The sequence below is a fragment of the Chinchilla lanigera genome, unplaced genomic scaffold, assembly GCF_000276665.1.
Source record: "Chinchilla lanigera isolate Chin_1 unplaced genomic scaffold, ChiLan1.0 scaffold00031, whole genome shotgun sequence".
NCBI lineage: Eukaryota > Metazoa > Chordata > Mammalia > Rodentia > Chinchillidae > Chinchilla > Chinchilla lanigera.
This window is the reverse complement of record NW_004955432.1, coordinates 14,711,896-14,733,301: the sequence shown is the minus strand read 5'-3', so window position 1 is coordinate 14,733,301 and position 21,406 is coordinate 14,711,896. Positions and strand designations below refer to the sequence as shown.

General features: G+C 38.9%; 2 protein-coding genes across 7 annotated transcripts in view; one reads left to right on the top strand and one right to left on the bottom strand.

Annotated features, from left to right (window-relative positions):
- Positions 1–5,741, bottom strand: part of Umad1 (UBAP1-MVB12-associated (UMA) domain containing 1) — a 209,919-nt gene extending 204,178 nt beyond the window's left edge. For 2 of the 6 annotated variants that reach the window (XR_001234674.1, XM_013516063.1), the window contains exon 1: positions 5,385–5,597. Coding sequence is in view for 4 of the 6 variants with exons in the window: in XM_013516063.1 (XP_013371517.1) it covers positions 5,385–5,465 (81 nt within the window). In the remaining 2 variants the exon portion in view is untranslated. Of the gene's footprint in view, positions 1–5,384; positions 5,598–5,637 lie in introns of those variants that run through there. The other 4 variants (XM_013516062.1, XM_013516060.1, XM_013516059.1 and 1 more) reach the window with 4 other exon arrangements.
- A 204-nt stretch (positions 5,742–5,945) lies between these two features.
- Positions 5,946–9,369, top strand: Rpa3 (replication protein A3, 14kDa). The gene is made up of 4 exons (XM_005388093.2): positions 5,946–6,110; positions 7,195–7,269; positions 8,364–8,472; positions 8,823–9,369. Exons 1-4 carry the CDS (start codon positions 6,012–6,014, stop codon positions 8,903–8,905), a joined length of 366 nt encoding a protein of 121 aa, XP_005388150.1. The 5' UTR covers positions 5,946–6,011; the 3' UTR covers positions 8,906–9,369.
- Positions 9,370–21,406: the final 12,037 nt, after the last annotated feature.

Genomic DNA, 21,406 nt, shown 5'->3' with positions numbered 1-21,406 from the left:
ATAGACAACGTGATACAACCATATAAACAAGTATTCCTGAGCCTTAAAAGGAAAAATCTGATATATACTACATCATGCATCAACCTTAAAGACACCATGTCAAATTAAATAAGTCAGACACAAAAGGTCAAATTTCGTGTGATTTCACTCATTTATTTATTTATTTATTTATTTATTTATTTGTCTTTTTGAGACAGTATCTCATTATGCAGTGCAGGCTGGCCTTGAGCTCACTATGTAGCCCAGGCTGGCCTCGAACTTGCAATGATCCTCCTGCCTCAGCCTCCCAAGTGCTGGGATTACAGGCACGTGCCACCACGTCTGGCTGATTTCACTCATTTAATGTACCTAGAATAGTCAAACTCATAGAATCAGAAGGTAAAACAGTGCTTACCTGGGCCTGGAGGGGAAGGTAGATTTGGGTTTTTGTTTAATGGACAGAACTTGAGTTTTGAAAAACGAAGAAAATTCTGGAGACAGGTGGTAGTAATAGCTGCACAGTAATGTGAATGTATCTATAGTGCACTGATTCATATATTTAAAAATGGTTAAACGGTGCATTTTATGTAATGGATATTTTAACAAAATTAATAAATAAAAATTTAAACTGGTTTAAAAGTGGTAATGTTACTTTGACCCAAAGTACCTTAATTAGGATATTTAAAGCCATTGCCTCTTAAAATATTAAACTGATCATTTCATACCTGAACCAATATTCTCTTCCAACATCACTACTAAGTCTCAATTCCTTGGCATGGGATACAGGAAAGACATTCCAGGTTCTTGACTTATCTTTATCTTCATGCTCACCACTCCCCAACGCTACTATACCTTCAATGAGGCCCTGGTTAATGTATAGATTTATTAGACTGAGCAGCTAGTAGAATGCTCACATTCGCCCTCTTACAGTACAGCTGTGGTACAAAAAGCCAGGTGTACACACCCTAAACAAAAGAGCCAAAATTAATACCAGAACATATATTTTGGGAAATAGTGCAAATCAGATGTTCAGAGAACTCACACTAAAAATGCTGGATTAAATATTTTAAATGTCTTTTATTAATGGCCAACCCAATATACAATAAAGAAATTCCACAGAACTCAGAAAGGACAAGGATCTACAAATCCACTGGGGTACGTGCAGGTACCAGAACTAACGTTTTCCCTGTGGCCACCGCTGATCTCTAATGGATAAAAGCCTGGGTTGTTATGATCCATATCCCAACATGGTTGGGATACAGGGAACAGGCACACAGCCTGGGGCCCAAACATGTTGGAAAGAAGGAAACATAAATCTTTGATAGAGACATACTCTAAAACAAAGCCTCAAGGAAAAAAAAAAGCCCCAAGAAATGAGGCTTCAGAATTTGAAAATACTATGCAAATGAAGGAACAAAAACCATAGCAAGAATTAGCATAATAAAAAACATTAGAATATTGGATCTGTAAAAACTGTGAGCATCAAGAAGAAAATATAAAGAAACATTTTTATTGCATAATATACATGAAGGAACAAAAGAATGAGACTATTAATAAGAACTAATGAGATTATAAAAAGAAAATAGAACTTTAAACTAGAAACAAAAAAAAAAAGGATTTAAATTAGAAAGAGCAAACAGGACATTTGTACAAAGAATGAGTAAACTGAAAGATATGAAAAATTATCCAGAGTTCAGCACAGGAATTAAAACCCTGGAACTATACACAGAGGTCAAGAACAAGCAAGGTCCTTCTTACATCTAGCCAGAGTTCCAGAAGGAGTTAGAAAGGGGAAGAGAATATTCAAAGGGATAATGATTGGATATGTTTCAGTACTGTATCAATAAAGACTAGAATTTTCAGATTCACAAAACAATACTTATCACCAAACTAAATAACAGGAAGACATGGCAGGATACATTAGAATCTAATTAGACAACAAACCTGAACAACACAAAAACAACCTGAGGATCAAATAGATAGAGACATGGAGCTTATAAAGGAATCAGAATTTAAAATAATGCAGACATTGCAAGAGTACCTTGTTATCATTACAGTAGTTTTGAGAGAAGTTTAACTATTCATTTTGAATTGTAAATTACAAGATAGCAATACTATCTTTTTATTCTTTTTTTTTTCCTGTCTTTTTGAGACAGGGTCTCACCATGTAGTTCAGGCTGGTCTTGAACTCATTTTGTAGCCCAAGCTGGGCTCGAACTTGCAACAATCCTCTTGCCTCAGCCTCCAAAATGCTGTGATTACAGGCGTGAGCCACCACACCTAATTCTAATACTACCTTTTTAATGAAATAAACATGTTCAGAAAAACAAACTGACAGTTTACTAACAAAGATTTTCAACAAGGCTTTTTAAAGAAGATACCCTCAAAAGAAGGAAAATAACCCAGAAGAAAGTTTGAGATATAAAAACAAATGTAAATTTCTTAAAATGATAAATAATTCCAAGCAAATATTAACGGCACAAAGCAAATTATAATATCTAATTTGTGGGGTTGCAAGAAATCAAGACAGAACTAAATCTACAGATACCAGCATAAAAATAGGGAAAAGGTAAATGGTTACAGGTTTTTGTCTAGACCCAGAGGAAAGTAATTCTAGACTTTCAATTTAATATGCACATGTCTTCGTCTATTCATGCTGCTATAGCAAAATACCATAAATTCGGTAGCTTATAGAAAATAGAAATTTATTTCTCCCAGTTGTGCAGGCCAGAAATCAAGGGTCCTGCAGACTAAGTATCTGGTGAAGGACCACCTTCAGGTACGTGCACCACCATCTTTTCTTGGTGATCTCACACGGCAGAAGGGGGAAGGGCCCTCTCTCTGGACTTGTTTATAAGGACACTATTCCCATTACTGAGGTCTCTGCCCTCATGTTGTAATCACTTCCCAAAAACACTGCCTCCTAACACCATCACCTTGGAGTTGAGGGTTTCAGCACATGACCTGGGAATGGAAAGGACACAAATATTCAGACCACAGTAGCATGCTATGAGTTGCAGAGTGGACCCGAGAAAACCACAAAAACAGAATTTGTAACACTCAAACTAATACAAAGAGGTAAAAATGGCATTATTGGGGAGAAAAAGTTAGTGCAAAAAAAGAAAAGGAGCCAGGCATGGTGGCGCACACCTGTAATCCTAGTACTCAGGAGGCTGAGTCAGGAGGATCGTTTCGAGTTCGAGACCAGCCTGGGCTACAAAGTGAGCTCAAGACCAGCCTAAAATGCACAGCGAGACCCTGTCTCAAAAAAAAAAAAAAAAAAAAAAGGAACAAAAAGTAAAGGATAAAACAGCTCTACATACAGAAAACGAATCCAGATATACCAGCAAGCAAATCAATACAAATGGGCAAACCCAACCTCCAGCTATGTGCACTATTTATAAGATACACACTTACAGCATAAGGACACAGAAAAGGTAAAGATGTCCAGCCAACACAGACAAGGGCCACTCAGTGTAAATATCAAGTAAGGTTTATCAGACAAAGCTAAAAATGAGCAGAGAAGCAGCAAAATCAACTCATGATGCAAAAAGGGGAAGGGTGTGTGGAAAGATTGGCCTAAAACTGAAAAACACAATTTGTTGCATTATTGCCCATGCTAAAATTCAAACCTTTCAAAAATAAGTAAGGAAAATAAAAATCAGCACGGAAAAAAGATAAATGGACAATAAATATCTGAAAACGTGTTCGATCTTATTAGTAATCAAGAAATATAAAGTCAGATCACAAGAAACCTTTTCATGAGCTCATGGGAGAAAAACTTCAAGGGCCACCAAGAATGTGTCTCAACCAAAACTGTGCTATACTCTTGATAAAAGGATAAAGTGATTCCAGCATTTGAGGAAATCATTTGCTTTTACTAACAAAGCTGGAGATTTGCACTCTGTGATATGCATTTGCACAAACATACCACGTAATAAAAACAAGAATATTCACAGGAGCTCTGTATGCAGTACAGAAGAACTGCAATCAAAAGGTTAGTCAATAATACAGAGAAAAAAAAATAAACTCCATAAGCATCAACACACGTAAATCTCAAAAACAAGCAAAAGAAACACGTCAGAAGATATGTATGATTCCATTTATATAAAGGTCGAAAGGGCTGGACATATAGCTCAAGGGCACAAGTACCTGCCTGGCAGGGGCAAGGTCCTGAGTTCGATTCCTGGTACCAAAAAAAAAAAGTATACAAATGTCAAAGATGCAAATACCATTTAGAAATACCTACATATGTGATACAACTATATAGAAATCTTAGGAAATTTAACACACATTGCAAGATAGTGTTGTTCAAGATAGACAGTAGTAGGGAGGGCTTAACTGGGGCATGCAAGTAACTGGTGAAATTCCATTTCTTAAGCTAAATAAGAGACTCACATGAAACCAATTAAATCCTCCCAAAATCATAAAATACCAGGTCCATATACTCTTCCCGGCTCACTATCCACTTCATAATAAATTTTAAGTGATTCAAAAAATGCAAGAGGGCTGTTTTAAAATTATCTTCTTGCTTCTAGTTAAAGAAAAAAGTCTGCTTAAAAGTGCTCTTGTAATAGTAATACAACAGTGGTGTTAGCATCTGGTACTTTAAAGACTACTCCCTTTTTAAAAAATTAACTCATATTAAAGATCATGCATACCTGTGCATGACCTTTGCACACCTATGTCCTTTCCAAACTAATAGAAGACTTTACTGACTTGTACCCTTAACAAATACCGCTTTCCTTTAAATGTACCCTAAGTGTTTAATGAAATCCTTTAACTTATTTTAGTGACAACAGAATTAAGACAAACATTAAATTGTTTCCAATTTCTACAGCACCGTTTGAAGATATTTTTATGTGCACTTATTCTGAACTCTCCCAGACAAGGTAGGTCCCCCCAATCCCAGCAAGGGACACCCCGAAAATCAATAGCCATTAGTTTTGCATTGCGCTGGGAGCAGTCCTCCGGGATCTTCTCAGCATGGATTGTATTTCAGACCTCCCTCGCCCTCGCCGCTTCTGAGTGAGGAGGGCGGGGGCGAGCAGTGGTGGAACTACTGCGGGGTCGAGGGATAAGCGTCCCTTAATGCTACGACCAAAAGCTGGAGTCAGTAGGGACCTTACATATCAATCCCTTGGGTGCGGATGGAGAAAGTCGCCGCAAGAAGCGCGTTTGCTCGGGTCTAACAGCTGGTGAAGCCTGTCGCCTCTGCCCAGGAGCCCTCTCCGGTCTCCGCTACCCACCCACAGATCCCTCTATTTCCTGCTAAGCCGGGGAGAGAGAACTGCAACTCCCTAGTCATCTGCTCAACCCCTCTTCTCCCAGGTGGGGAAACTGCGCTGCACAGTGATCAGCTGCGGGGAGGGGATAAAATCGGCCCTCTGCCACAGAGCTAAGACCTGAACAAAGTGAAGATCACCGGCGATCCCGCCTCCCGCGTTCAACAAGCTCAGTGTCAGACGCCCGAGCACAGGTTTCATTGAACGAGCATCCCGCACCGCCCACAGGACCCGGAAGCGAGTAGGCGGGGTAACTGTCAAAGCATGAACTGCATCGGCAGCTGGCTGCCAACTTCCGCCTCGCTCTCCGCACTCAGCCCGAGGGGAGAAGGGGAAACGGTAAGACTAGGAGGTCTCCCGCGAGAAGAGGTACCTGAGGATCGGGCCACAGTCCGTCGTCGAGCCCGCACCTCAGTCCGTCACCCCACTTCCGGAGGTTCCTGGCTGGCAGCAGCAGGCCCCGCCCCCTCCAAGTCCCGCCCCTATTGCCCCTTTAGCCAATGACTGGAGCCACTTCCGGAAAACCGCGCGTCACTCACAGCTGATCCCCTCTTCTGGACACAACTTCACCTTAGCGCAGCGCGGTCCGCAACTACGTGACGCAAATCGGGATTTCCGCTTATTTGATTGGCGGAGCCGGCGCGCTAGTTTTCGCTGATTGGTCCCGTGAAAATCTGTCCCATAGGCGCTAGCGGGGTTCTTTTTCCGTCGTCCGCGCCCTGTTTCCCGCCAGGCGGAGGCTTCATCATGGTGGACGTGGTGGAGTTGCCCAAGTCGCGCATCAACGCCAGCATGCTCTCTCAGTTCATTGACCGGCCGGTCTGCTTCGTAGGGAGGCTGGAAAAGGTGCGCGGGCTGGCGGGCTCGTGCTCCCCTTGTGCAGCTGGTGGGAGGGGCCCACTGACCGCCGGAAGAGCCGGCAGCGGGTAGCGGAGAGCGAGGGGCTGACGCCGCGGATCCTTACTGCGCTGCTGGTCGCGTTATTTTGCAGACTTTCCACACTTTTTAGTCTTTGTACGTCCATGCTGGCTGTTTTTGCGGCGCGGAAACGCGCTCTTCGAGTGTGTTCGCTTCTAAATACCAGCGCCCTTCTTGCCCGTTGTGTGGTCATTTATGTATCAGACTCGCACGTCTGGGTTTTGCTTCGCCGCCAACTGATGACATCTAGGCTAATGTGCTTATTTTCTTCATTTCTACCCTCGTCTCTGTCCCCAAACTTCATTTTCTCATTGAAGTCAGTTTTCCATCCTCGTCTCTCCCAGATCCCGTAGCCGCCTATTATCTTGCCCCAGCGTTAAAATGCAGACCCCTCATCCCACGTGTCTCAGAATCAGTAACCTGAGAAAGCCGAGGGAAAGAACATCAGTAAAGGTTTATTTAGTAGCTCACTTCATCCACACATTCTGTAAGTGCAGTGAGTGTTAATTGTGACTTCCCAGGTAGAGAAAATGAGCCGGTGTTTAACAGAAATGCTCAGGACCACAGCAGTTGGCAGGGCTGGCGTTCAAGGGAGATCTGACCTGACTGCAGCCTTTGCAGCTGCTTCCCGGGAGCGGAATCCAGCTCTTTGGCAACAGGTTTTCCTTTCACGCATCCGCGGGATGTGTATTATAACGAAATCTTGAGTGCCTGCAGATTCCATTTTTAGGTAGTACGTACTTCCTTTAATTTGTTTTTAATAGGGTTGCTAGATTCTGAAAATAAAAATGCAGAACTCACTTACACTAAAAAATGTCCATTATTTAACTGAAATTCAAAATGAACTAGCTGTCTCATGACCAGATCTGGTAACGGTTCGGAAAAACAGTTGTTTGATGCTCAGATGAGTTAGAAGGTCAATCTGTTCATCTTTGATCAAATTTCCTTTTATTTTAGTGAAATTTTTAAAAGGTTTTATGCGGGGATTTTTAATTGTATCTTTCTTCCTTAGATTCATCCCACTGGAAAAATGTTTATCCTTTCGGATGGAGAAGGAAAAAATGGAACCGTTGAATTAATGGAGCCAGTATGTCTAAGTATTAACTCTGTATATTAAATGTAATTCTTTCATCTTCAATTTGTTGTTTCTGATTTTTGAAGTGGATGTGTAAAGAACAAGCTAGCTCTACAGTGATTCTTTGAGGGCGGGGGATTTAGCTTAGCGTCACAGCGCTTGCTCACAAGCACAAGGTGGTTAGTTCGATTCCCGGTACCACAAAAAAAAAAAAAAAAAAATTACAATGATTCTTTGGACTCACGTTTTTTTGTTTTGTTTTGTTTTGTTTTTTTGGTGTTGCTTATGTATTTTTGGTTTTTTTAGGATCTTTCCATGCAGTTCAGGCTGGCCTTGAACTCACTGTGTAGGGTAGGCTGTCCTCAGACTCACCATAATTCTGCCTCAGCCTCTAAGTGCCAGGATTACAGATGTTTGCATTGCCATATTTTTTTTAATACATCACTGAAGTTCAGGCTGGCCTTGAGTTCACTATGTAGCTCCCGAGTGCTGCTATTACAGAGGTGTGCCACCTTATCCGGCTATTTCTGCGTTTTATGTTTAATGTGCTTAAAAACATTTTCTTGGTCTTTTATGAAAACAGATCCAGACTCTCTTTGGTTAATGTATACAGAACACATTCTGTAAAATATAAATTATAAAGGGTGCCCCTCAGTGAGTCTCAAAACAAATTACTGCTTGTAGGAATTCTGAACATTCTTGGCATCTTTAAGAAAATTTGTCTTCAATTTAAATATTTAACTATATCTTTAGACCTGAAGCTACTACTAAAGATAACAGGAGTTGTAATGTGCTGGTAGTTAAGTTCTCATTTTTTAACCTTCACAGTTCAGTTTTTACATTGGTAAATTTTAAAGTTGCTTTCTTACAATTAACAGTTAGCGGGGGCTGGGGATTTAGCTCAGCGGCAAAAGTGCCTGCCTGGCAAGCGCAAGGTCGTGAGTTCGTTTCCCGGTACCGGAGAAAAAAAACAAAAACAAACAAACAAAAAAAAAAACCAGCAAAGTGTGTAAGAGCTTGAAAGATGAACACACTGTATGTTTTCCAAATTAATTATCAACTGAAAATGTGATTTAACCAAACTGACATTTTGTTTAATGTCTTAGCTTGATGAAGAACTATCTGGAATCGTGGAAGTAGTTGGAAGAGTAACAGCTAAGGCAACCATCATGTGTGCCTCTTACATCCAGTTCAGAGAAGATAGCAGTCCTTTCGGTAAATAAAACATTTTTGTATTTACAGGCAGTTAGGAGGAAAATTTTTTTTTATTTTATATGGGTATGTGTTGGTCTTGAGTCTTAATCCTGCCCTCCAGTCCCACATGAAAATAGGAGGATGTTTTGGCCTACTTAGAAGTCCTTGTAGTGAAGGCTAATATTTGTGAGAAGTAAAAATGGGTGGGGGGATCACAGTGAATAAATAAGATGATCCATATCTCAGTCTTAGAAAGTGAATTGTGAAAATGGCTTAACCTTTAAAAGAGAGAGAAAAATAAATAAATGAGAGACGATTGATGTCACCGCTTTCCTCTGCAGATTAAATGTTTACCTAAATGTTTCTTTCAGATCTGGGACTTTACAATGAAGCAGTGAAAATTATCCATGAATTCCCTCAGTTTTTTCCTTTTGGAGTGCAACATGAATCTTGATGGATTTTTTTTATGATTTCAAGAAGCTACATCGATGGATATTAAAGGAATCCCCTCATATTTGAGGGAGAGAACTCTTTGATTTCTAATATTTAATTTGTTGTTTTTAAAATTCCACTTATCAAATGTTAGCTCTTTCAATCTGCATTTTTTGATGGAAGTGGTGTATTATTGGCAGTTATAAAAAAAATTGCTACTACATTGTATGGTCAGATAAGATGCAATAACAAAGCATCTTGTGTTTGTGTTTCTATTTTATTCATGAACTTTGGTATATACTATTGATTACTTGATCTTTATTTTTGTAAGCATGTATTCAGACACAAACTTGGAATTTCATAACGGTAAGGTCATGTCTTAGGCCTAGCAAATGAAACTCTAGGTCAACTCTGTTAAGGACTTACTAGCTCATAAATTCTACCATGTTAATTATTCTTCAATAAAAGTGATTTTTTTTGTTGGTCTTTTTATTTCTTATTAGTATGCCTGCAATACATATTAAATTCATTCATGGGGGGAATTGATACATATATATATATCATCTTGATCCTTTTCACTTCTCTTCCCCTCCATCCCACCCCGCATCCCTATCAAAGTTTTTGACAGTTGAAAAGAGCAAGCAGAACCCTATCGTATGTAATTTGTCAGGTATCTCTTTTTTCTGGAGTTTAAAACTGAGTATATATTAATGCCAAACAAGGGACACATGGTCACTGAAAGACTTGGTGGAATCAATTGATTTTTTTTTTCCCCTTTCAGTTGCCATTAATGATCCTTAGTATATAATGTCTGTCTACCAACAAGTGATGTTGGAGGTGGGCAGAAGGATGTAGCAGGTGTAGAATAGGAAAGTGCAGAATAACTGATAGCCCCTCACTAGTTGGATTTTATGTCTTAGCCAACTGCAGTGAAGAAGTTAATTCCAAATCCATGTAAATCCATGCTAATTATACCCAAAAATATTTACTTTATATTAATATCTTAAATTTTAACTTTTATCATCCCCAGATACTCTGAAATTACTTAGGGGATGTTAAGGCATTTTGTTATTTGAAATTAAAACAGTTGAAAATGAGACCTATCAAACACTCCCAGTAACAGTGTTGCCTTCTGTTATGGTTTGGGGGATATGTTGCACATATACAGGACACATTTTGTAAGATTATTTATAATAATCACCCAAACAATGCTATATAAAAGAGAGCAGGAGATCTGTCCACACACCAAGACGAAGGAAACTAGCCAAGGGCCTGGATCCCACAGAAATGTCCTGCGTGAGTGCAGCTGAGGACCTAGAGCCCATTACAGTGCCTCCCACAAGCCCAACTGGAAGCTCAGAGCACACAACAATGTCTCATGCAGGCCCGTTTCACGGATCCGCACTGGGAAGGCCCAATTGGTCACTGGTGGAATCTAGGAAGGTCACTGGTGGAATCTAGGAAGTCTGTGCCAGCGGGATGAAGGATCTGTGCTAGCAGGCTGAGGGAACTACACTGGAGTCAGGAAGCGATGCACAAAGTAAGAACCAGAGCTCCCCTGAAAAGTACCACAGCCATCCTCAACAACAGTGGAGTTCCGAGCTCCTCCAATGATCAAGACAGCCGAGTTCCCATCACGGGAGCCAATGCAGCAAGTTTCTGTAGGAGACTGGCAGTGCCCCATCTTCCCCTCTGGAGCCAGGAAGCAATAGTCAAAGTGAGGACCAGAGCTCCCCCAAAGTGAACCAAAGCCATTCTCAGTGCCAACAAGGTCCCAAGCTCTCCGGAGGATGACAACAGACAAGTTCGTCAGGAAAGCCAGCATGACAACAACTCCCAACAAAACCAACAGCTCTTTATAGCTTCTACCTGCTCCTCACCAGCTCCCAGCAGCCTTTCTCTGCTCCCAGCAGCCTCTCTTCTCCAGTTCTGCCTCTTATGCTGCTGGCAACCATTCCCAGGTGGGCCTCCCACACCCAGCACCCTGCTGACTCAGTTCGGCTGGGGGTTATAAGTTGACCCCCAGTTGTCAATCCACTACACCTTCTATGCTAGCGATCAGTCCCCAGTTCTTTTAGCCCCCGCAAAACTGTGCTACTAAATGTTGAGGGTGCTGTGTTAGAAACATCTTGAATTACTATGTTTACAAAGATGGAATAAATAAATCGAGGATCTTACTTTCTCTTTGCATCCTTACTACTAACGATCACAACCCCATTTCTGAGCCACGTGAATTTGCCACCAGCACTACAATCTGAATGCGTGAAGTTTGAACAAATATAGCCCCTGTGCCACGTGTTCTAGATTTTTCTTGTCATAATTTCATTGAGGTACAACTCACATACACAGTTTGCCTGCTTCAGACGTGGAATTAAATAGTTTTTGGTGTAGTTATTCAGCCATCACAATAATCAGTTCCAGAACATCTTCATCAACCTGAAGGACAACCCCATGTCATTTACTTTACATAGCCTAATCCTTCATCGCTGCTCTCTCCCCCTGCCTTGCGCAGAACCACCATGGTCCTCTATCCACAGTTTCGCTTTCTTTGGTTTCAGTTACCTGCAGGCAACTGCAGTTTTAAGTATTAAAAAGAAAATTCCGGAAGTAAGTAATGTATAGGTTTAAAATTACAACTTCTGGATAATGTGACAGAATCTCACATCATCCTGCTCTATCCTTCCCAGGACAGGAATCATCCCTCTGTCCAATGTACACAGATACCCACCCGCTGCCTACAACTAGCCACTTGGTGGCTGTCTCCGTTATATTCATTGTTGGAATATCCCGGGCTCATGGATCCACGGTTTCAAGCATTTATTGGGGGTCTTGGGCTATATTTTCCCTTAGATATGGGGCAACTACTATAGTTTCTCTAAATTTGTCTCCATTCTAGACATTTAAGTGGAACGATGTGAATTTTTTTGTGACTGATTTCTTTCTTTTAGTGTGTCAAGTTTCATCGATACAATAACCTCAACAATGCTTCATCCATTTTTATGACTAATACTCCATTTTATGTGTATACCATATTTTGTTTTTCCATTCATTGGTTAGTGGGCATTTGGATAATTTTTGCCACTTGTTTATAATAACGCGATTATGAACATTTTTTGTGTATACACTTTTGTATGTGCATATGTTTTCTGTTGAGAATGTGCCGAAAGAGAAATTTCTACATCATATGGTAAGTAGTTTTAACTTTCTGAGCAACTGGCAGGCTCTTTCAAAGTGACTGACAGCCATTTTATATTCCCACCAGCAGTATAATGTGGATTCTAATTTCTCCACAGCCTCACCAACATTTGTTTTTACTTGGTTTTTAAAATTTTTACCATCCGAATGCATGTGAATTGGTATTGCTCTGTGATTTTAATTCTCCTTATTTCCTTTAAAACTACCATAAGCTGCCTGTTGTCCAGAAACACTTGCATGCCTCCAGTCATTTTCATTATCTACCATTGTCACCAACAGTTCTGGTAATTATTATCTCTCACCTGAATTATTGTAACAACCATAGTTATACCTATAGCTGGCCCTCCTGTTTCCACCCTCTTCCCATCACTTAGCCAAAAGGGTTGCATTAAACATCAGTTGAAGCCAGGTATGGTGGTGCACGCCTGTAATCCCAGCACTTGGGAGGCTGAAGTAGGAGGATCGTTGCGAGTTCGAGGCCAGCCTGGTCTACAAAGTGAGCTCAAGGCTAGCCTGAACTGTATGAGACCCTGTTTCAAAAAGACAAAAAGAAGAAACATCAATTGGAATATCACACTGTAAAGGCTAAGGTGTACAGAAAAAGGAAAATTCTGGGAAGCTTACTATGGAGAAACCTAGCAAATACGTTAATGACATGAGCAAACAACAGCAGTGATGATATGTGGTTGTAGTACTCTGTATGTACAGCAAGAAATGCATCTAACCTTTTCCAAAACCTAAACTCCATTCTAATCATGAGAAAACACCAGACAGACCAAAACTGAGGACAAACTTTCAGCACCCTGTACAACTACTATGATCATGAAAAACAAATTCACAGAGCAGAGAAGACTAAAGAAATTGTGACAACTAAATTTGATGTGAGATCATGGATTGGTTTCTAAAGTGGAAAAAAAAAGACTTTAAAAATGTGGAAATGTGATGAAAACTGAATAAAGACAGGAGTTTAATAATAGTAATTTACCAAGGCTGGTTTCTCAGTCTCAACAAATGCACCATGGTAATGTAAGATGAGAGGCTATCGGAGAACTCTGGAGGAGAACTGTGTAAGTCTAAAATTACTCCCAAGTAAAAATGTATTTTTAAAATAATTAACAGTATTAGGCTGCATGAGATTCTTCATCTGCAAGGAAATCTTAGTGGGGAAGTCAGGAGGATTGGTTAAATAAAAAGAATTTGTATTTTTAAAATAATTAACAACCTCCAGAGGTTCTCTTCTGACGAGAGTGGATTCAAATTTCAACTAGTAGTGGAGATTTTTTATACTCTGACATTTCACCTCGAACCTAAACCTTGTTTTCCCCTTGAAGTGACCATCCAACACCTGATCTGCTATTTTCCAAACACAAACCCTTCAAGACATGTGTGCCCTGCAACACAGTTTGTGTGCGGGGAACATCTGTTTCGATGCCCAGAAGAAAACCTCCCTCGAATTTCCTGACTTAGCTAAGGTCATTTTTCCACTTCTTCTTGCATTCTTTCCCTCATACCTCTCATCACATTTAACCTGATGCTAACTTTTATATTGATATACATGTTTTTGGTTTTTCTCTTTTAAAAATGCTTTTAAAATCAGAAAATAAAGTCCCCTGTGTCTGGACACTGCTATGGCTTGATGTGTGGCTTTCCAGAACTTTCTCTGCATGGACAAACTCTCTATAGGACTTCCATATACTGCTCTGAAACATACATTTGTCCTTAATATGTCTTGGCAATTGACGTGTAGAGCTACCCTTCCAATGATTACAAAATAGTCTTCTGAGCCAAATGTTCCCTAATTTACTTAACCAATCCTCCTGTCTTCCCCACTAAGATTTCCTTGCAGATGAAGAATCTCATGCAGCCTAATACAGTGCCTCAACAATGGATCCAGTCAAGTTTAAGAAGCCAGAGAGACAGAAGAGGTAATGCAGGTCTGAACTGTACCATGACACAGCTGACAAAGAAAAGCGGCAAGGAATTCAGGGTATATTATATATGCATAAAATATACATGTCTACAATATGTAGTTTTCATAGAACTCAGTAATGATACCATTGAAGAGAATAAAAACTGAGAAAGGGCCTAATGGGTTAAGACACAATAAATTTGCATTGATGCAAATTAAAGTGTTGATCAGTCCTTTCGTGGAGATACTTAAAAGGCAGTTTTCAAGCGTGGACAAATTAGTGACTTAGTGAGATCATGTCTCAAAGTAAAAAATTAGAAAAGACTGGGGCTGTAGCTCAGTGCAAAGGCTGTGGGATCAATTCCCAGTACCTAAATTAAATAAAATGATAAAATAAAATATGACCAAAGGACCAGACCTGGGAATACAGCCCAGTGGCAAAGTGCTTGCCTAGTGAGCATGAAACCCTGGGTTTGATTCCTGGCCCCACAAAATTGAGGATCGACAGATTAAGCAGAAAGTGTGCCTCAAACACTTGAAGTAGAGTTTAAGAGGCCTGCCATCACTTAGTTGCAATTTCAAAATCTAAAATAATTTGAAAAACCAAAAGTTTCTTTGGTTAGTTTAAGGCAACACTCATTTTGGCAGCAAAACTTCGTAAGAATGTGATGGAATAATTTATAGTCTTTATCTCACTGTAGATAACTATTCGTTTACCTAACCGCAGAAATAACATGTTTGCTACAAGGTGCTGTCTCTGTCCTCTTGCAGGGTGCTAGAACACATAGTACACATATTTTGTGACTTTGCTAAAAGCCAAAACCTCTAAATTCTGAAGAACATCTGGTTTCAAGAGTTTCAACAAAAGGATGGCATTTCTAAATCAAGGGTCATGTTACAGAGCAAGAAAGACTCAGAATCTCAGTGAGTCGACACCATTTACACAGCAGAAGTGAGAGAGAATGAACCGAAAGAGAAAGAGTAATTTGTGAGTCAGGAAAGAATCACAACGGTGCCTGACATGTAGGAAGCACCCCAGTAAGTATTTGTTGACTGATAGAATATCCTGAAAGTCAAAGACTATAGGTGCTTTTGGAAATCTTAAAGAACAACTGGAGGTATAAATTAAGGATAAAATAGACTTTAATTTATAAAATTTAGCATTTATTTCTAAAGAAGAATTCAGGTGTGAAAACAAAACGGCATACATATTTTTAAAGGCAGGTGAAAATGATTGGGTGTGGTGGTGCTTCCCTATAATTGCAGCACCCAGGAGGCTGAGGCAGGAGGATCACTGTGAGTTTGAGACTAGCCTGGGATACATAAGTAAGTTCAAGGCCAGCCTGCACGACATAGTGAGACCCTGTCTCAAAAAAAGAAAGAAAGAAAGAAAAAGAAAAGGAAAGAAAAACAGACAAAAACCCAAAAGATAAAAATAACAAAACACCAAACCTAATAAGAAAATCATATTTAGGCATTAAATGTAGAAAATACAATTAGATATTACCTCCATGTCTTCCTAAGAAGATAGAAAAAGAAGCAAATAGGCTATAGAATTTTAATAGTATTCAATTCACCAGAACAAACTTTTTCCTAATATTGAATTGTAGAAGGAATATCACACAAAATCTAGCATAGGCAATAATGAACTACAATATAATTACTTTAAGCAGCAATTTTACAGGTGCCTTAGGTTGTTCATTTTTATTTTCATATGACAACCATAAAATCGTACATAGCTATGAAAGCATCTCTGCACAAGATGAGTGTGATGCTCTGAGTAATAAATTAGTATTATTACTAAATTTATAGAATTTTGAGGTTGCCTTTTTAAGGCTTGGACTTAATTTTCATTAATTCATTCAACAAGAATTTTGTGTCAAGTCCTAGGCTAATTACTGGAAGTAGATATTGAATCTGAATTCCACCTTTTGAAATCTCAGTCCACAGCAGTCTAGCAAAATCTCTAAAGATGATTCAACTCTTACTGTCAATTCAATATTTAACTGGCCTAAGGTTTTAAAGAAATCCACCACGATTAAGAATGATCAAATTCTGTTCTATTTTGTGAAATAGAAGGTTCTACTTTGTGAAAGTTCATTTTGGTTTCTTCCCTTACTTAATCCACATGGAATTTGATTCTAATCTGTTGCTGGAAGAGAATTAATAACCCTGGTACCACGGGTTATCTTTCCTAAGAAGATGATGCTAAATCTATGGTACCAGCAAAGCATGTGTTTTAAGTTACTTTCTAATAGTGATGTTGGTTTGAGGTAAGCCAGTTAAGTTGTTTATGACCCCATTTGACCTACACCATGAGGTTATGAGATGGCTAATTAAGACCAGAGTTGTACACTATGGACAATTTATACTGTAATACATACATCTTGATTGCAAAAATTAAAATTGAAGTTAGCATGCTATTGTTTTTTCTTTATACATTACCTAATGTCAGTGGCAGAGCGCTGTGTTCTGTAGTATTTCCTCATTATTTTCAAAGATTTAGACTGAAATATAGTGGTTTCTGCATATTAAAAAAAAATGCTGGCTTTAAAATGATTGTTCTTTTAGGGGAGCAGATAAAGAACAGAAGTTTCCAGACAGATATAAAAAACAGTGAGTGCTCTAAGCTGAAAGAAAGGAAAATATATGAGCAGGGTAATAGTTTGGGGCAATGCCACAGGTGGCAGTATGACTTAGTAAGTCCCTGTCTCAAGCAACTATTCATTTTGCACAGGACTTTGAAATATTGCCCAGGAAAATAAGTCAATTACCTTGGCTGAAAGGATCTTACACCATAAAATATTAAGGTAATAAAGTTTATTCAGTGATGGTTTTAAATGAATGTTTTCTCATTGAAAGATCACAGTATCTTGTCACCTGAATGCTGATAAACAGTAGGGTGATATTCTAATGAATAATTACTAATTAAAAGATAATTTAATATTATTTTTCCCTTAGACACTCATATAGAAAGCATTATTTAGATCCTAATTTTATATTAGTTCAACTTCAAATAACACACTAAGATCAGTCAAAGCCAAATTGTGTCAAATAAATTTAGCACAACTCTCTAGAAAATCAGAAACAGGACCACATTTCACTGCAACGTTTTAATATTTTTCTTTATCTTTCGAGAAGGTTTAAGTTTATGAAAACAGTTGCCCTGATGGGAGAATATACTTTTCTGTGTAAGAGATTTATCTATCCTTCAAAGTGATCAGAGTCCCTTTCAGCTGATTATTTCTTCCATATGTCTCAGAAATGTTATGTCTTAGTTGGTCATGTATTTGACCTTTTACAAGAGGCAGACGGTGGACGAGAATTTGTCTCATTTTGAAATCTCCTCAGAAATGACTAAATGTTTTCCAGATGAACATACTGTGAACCAAGGGAGAAACTAGGAATTAGACATCATTGCTTCCAAACCAGGAGGCTGTGTAGGTTTCTTTTACTGTTGGAACCCAGTGACCCAAAGGCATCAACCCTCAGGGCAATTTCCTTCACTGTCAACAGTACCATTAAGTCATGAAAACAACTCAAGATGAGATATGGTATTTATTTATTTATACTTCTCTTGTTTCCAAAAAAGAATTTAAGACAGCTGCAAAGGTTTCTATCACTTGCCTGTGTTCTCATCATAAAGTTATACAGTGACTTTCCTAAAAGTAAACGTCAGTTACCAGTGGAGGTAGAACAGGGTAGCAATTCATTACTGTCATTTGTCATAGGACCACTCATCTGCTAACCTGGCACTAAAGTCCTGCTTTATTCCCTTTAAAGGAAAATAAATATAACATTTCAAGATGAATAAATGTGTTTCATGTTGCTTTCCTTCCTTTATTATCTATCATATAACCTAAACTTGCAGGTATAAATTTAAAAATACACTTAAAGCTGTTCAGCGAAAACATATGATGAGTATGTATGAGCTCTAAAACTAAGCCTCAGATAACGTATTTAAACAAAAATAACACTCCTTGTGTAATCTATGATTCAAGAAGGAAATTGTTAGTTTTTGGTATTCTTTTAAAGGAAAAATAAGCCAGAAAGAAAAGCTAAGACATTTGTAAATTTAGTCTAAAATAATCGGTAAAAGATATCAGTTATACATACATCTACGACTTTGTAGTCAATGGGATGGAAAGAATTATAAGACACCACATGCTTCTAGGTATGGCCCTCTAAACAATCTGGAACACATGATATTTGGCTTTGATAATTTTTCAAAATAGGATCTGGAGATAAGTTGTCTGATAAATTATCTCATTGGAAATGAGGTTAAGAAATTGCAGCGATTTGGAGAAATAGAATAATGAATAAAGCAGCCCTTTGCAAGAACAGAACACTTCAAGGAATTTTTCTAAAGTGCGTTTCAGAAATAGATGATTTGGATTGATGCAGCTGAACTTTGAAAAAAACTGTGAGTAAAATCATTAAGTCAATGACATTTAAAAACAGTACCCCTGCCTTCTGTGTTCTCAACAGGTTTTAAATTCAGCTACATGTGTCTTGTGATCACAAGAAATGATTATAAATAGCAATCATTTTTGCAAAGCAAATTGCAAGGAAGGAGGGATTGGATTACTCCAAGGATGGAGAGAGTGGATTACTCCAAGGATGGAGAGAGTGGATTACTCCAAGGAGAGAGGAAATGGATTACTCCAAGAAAGGAGGGAGAGGATTACTCCAAGGAAGGAGGGAGGATCAGTCCACCAATGGAGGGCGTGGATTACTCCAAGGATGGAGAGAGAGGATTAGTCCAAGGAAGGAGGGAGAGGACTGGTCCAAGGAGGAAGGGAGAGGACCACTGCAAGGAGGGAGGGAGTGGATTGCCTCAATCATGTAGGCTGTAGATTACATAATGAAGGTTGCCAGCTCTAAATGAAAAAGGAATGTATGCAAAACTAGAAAAAAGATTTCAAAACAAAGATTCCTTTGTTTAGAGAATCATATCCTAAAGTATTTATAAAAAACTTTAGGCACAATGTTTAAGTGTTTATGTGCTCTGGAAACTTTCTAAAAGACTATTCATTCTATAACTTTCTGTAAAAATACAGTCATGCAAATAAGAGTTTCATTCACATTGGAACTGAAAATGTTACAGTTACGTGGCATAGCAGTATTGTACAATAAATATAAATTTAAACCAAGTTAGGTACAACACATATTGTATAATTGTAACATTATAATTACATTCAATACATAATAACTTGGAATGGTTAACATTTAGGTAATATTCAGACAGAAGTATTACTGTTAGTTTTAACTCACACATTCTAGTAAGAAGTCGCCAGCACTAACACATTTCAATTACTCCAGATTACATTTCATATAAGTAACCTCCAGGAAGTTGCCACACACAAGTAATTACTGTACTAGAGATTCCAAGAAGTAGGCCAAGGAATCATTTTATTTCAGCCATCACAGCTAACCCTTTTAAAAATTCAGTGTTTATCAATCTTTTTAACCCTCTGATAAATATTAAAATCTCATGACTAAAGCTTCCCAGCCTAGACTTCTGAAACACCTTCTCCCTGAATCCTAAAATGCCCCCTAGGAATCATGGATAAGGAGAAGGCTGAGTGTACTTTCATAGTTTATTAGAATTTCTTAGCTGTCTACCTCTTCAGTATGTTACAGACTTCATGAGGATAGGGTGGAGAAATGGTAAGATGCTGAGTTGAGATGGAAATAAACTCTCTCACTTTGTTTTCTTTTGTACTTCTTGATTTTGGAAGCACATTGGGATGATTTACTTCATGCATCAAGTTGACTGGGCTAACAAATCCCCAGCACCTGATAAAAATTATTTCTGGGCATGGCTCTGAGGCTATTTCTGGGTAGGATTAGAATTTGAATTGTTAGATTGAGTAAAGAAGATTCCACCTTCTCCTACGTGCTTGGGCTTCACCCAATCCGTGGGGTGCCAACACAGAACAAAAGGGGGCGCAAGGGTGAACTGGGACACAGTCTTCATCTGCCTTTGGACATCAGAGCTCCTTGCTTTCCAGCCTTGGGACTCCAGGACTCACACCAGTATCCTTCTTTCTGGTGCTCAGACTTTCTTCCCCAGAACAGCTACACCTTTTGGCATTACCTGTTCTCATGCCTTCAGACTTTGGCTAAATTATTCAACTGCTTTCTCCTCCAGTTTATAGACAGAATAATAAGGACCTTGTTGGCCCCCTGTAACCACGTGGTCAATTCCCATAATAAATCCTGTTATATATCTATGTTTCCTAGTGATTCTCTTTCACTGGAGACTCTTGCTTAATACACATGTGAATAAATTTCCTGTTCAAAAATAATCCAGGTGTGGTGACACATGCCTGTAATCTCTGCACTGGAGAGGCGAAGGCAGGAGGCCTGCTGCAAGTTCAAAACCAGCCTGGGCTACATAGTGAGTTCAAGACTGGCATGCCTATAATCACAGCACTCTGAGAGGCTGAGGCAGGAAGATCACAAGTCTGAACCCAGCCTGGGCAATTTAGTGACTTAGTGAGACTCTGTCTAAAAAAGGGGGTTGGGAGGATGTACCTCGAAGCAAAAGCCCTGGATTCAATCTCTGGCACAAATAAATAAGTAAAATAAACCTAAAAAGTCTTCATGATAGAGATTTGCTGCTGAGTAGTTAACCCTCAAGCTAAAAAAGATTCATTTTTCTATATGATTCATTCTAACTAAATCAATTAAGTCAGGTCACTCTGGCCTTTCAGGATATGAAAGTGTTTTCAAAATAGGAAACTAGACATTGTTATTGAGTCTATTTATGGTGGGAACTATCAAGAAACAAAGTAAACCATTAGGACCACATTATAGGGCAGGAAGTGATGAAGTATAATATGCTGTGCAATTTTATTACAAAAATACCTCTGAACTGAGAGCTTAACAGACCTTTGGCACAGCCATTACCCTTCTCAGGGTAATCGCAATCAACATCTTGGGAACACAAGTGGTTTGTGTAGAGAATCTGGTTGAACATTGAGTGAGAAATGATTACCTTTACAAAACAAAACGAATCAACAACAGTAACAACAAAACAGACACTCAGACCTGGCAAACAACTGTGGGTCATTGTGTACTACTGACTTTGAACTAAATAAATCACACAAAATATGTTATAGCTCCCCAATTATTCACCAAAAATGACTATCACTTTTAAAGGCTTCCTATGAATTGTTTTATATTTAACATGTCACTATGTCTCATTCTCAGGTAAGAATAGCAAAGCTGGGAGATAATTCATAATTTGGTTAAGGTCATATAGCTACAGTACTACAGTCAATGTCATATCTGTGTTGACTTTAAAGTTGTGTCATGGGCAGGGATATAGCTAAGCAGCATAAATTCCTGCCTGACAAGTGCAAGGTTCTGAGTTCGATTCCCAGTCCCAAAAAAAAAAAAAAAAAAGAAAGA

Excerpts from the sequence above, each read along its gene's own strand:
- Rpa3 (XM_005388093.2), top strand. The coding sequence starts at position 6,012 with ATGGTGGACGTGGTGGAGTTGCCCAAGTCGCGCATCAACGCCAGCATG. Across the intron at positions 7,270-8,363 it reads CCGTTGAATTAATGGAGCCA|CTTGATGAAGAACTATCTGG; the intron begins GTATGTCTAAGT and ends TTAATGTCTTAG. Across the intron at positions 8,473-8,822 it reads AGAAGATAGCAGTCCTTTCG|ATCTGGGACTTTACAATGAA; the intron begins GTAAATAAAACA and ends TGTTTCTTTCAG.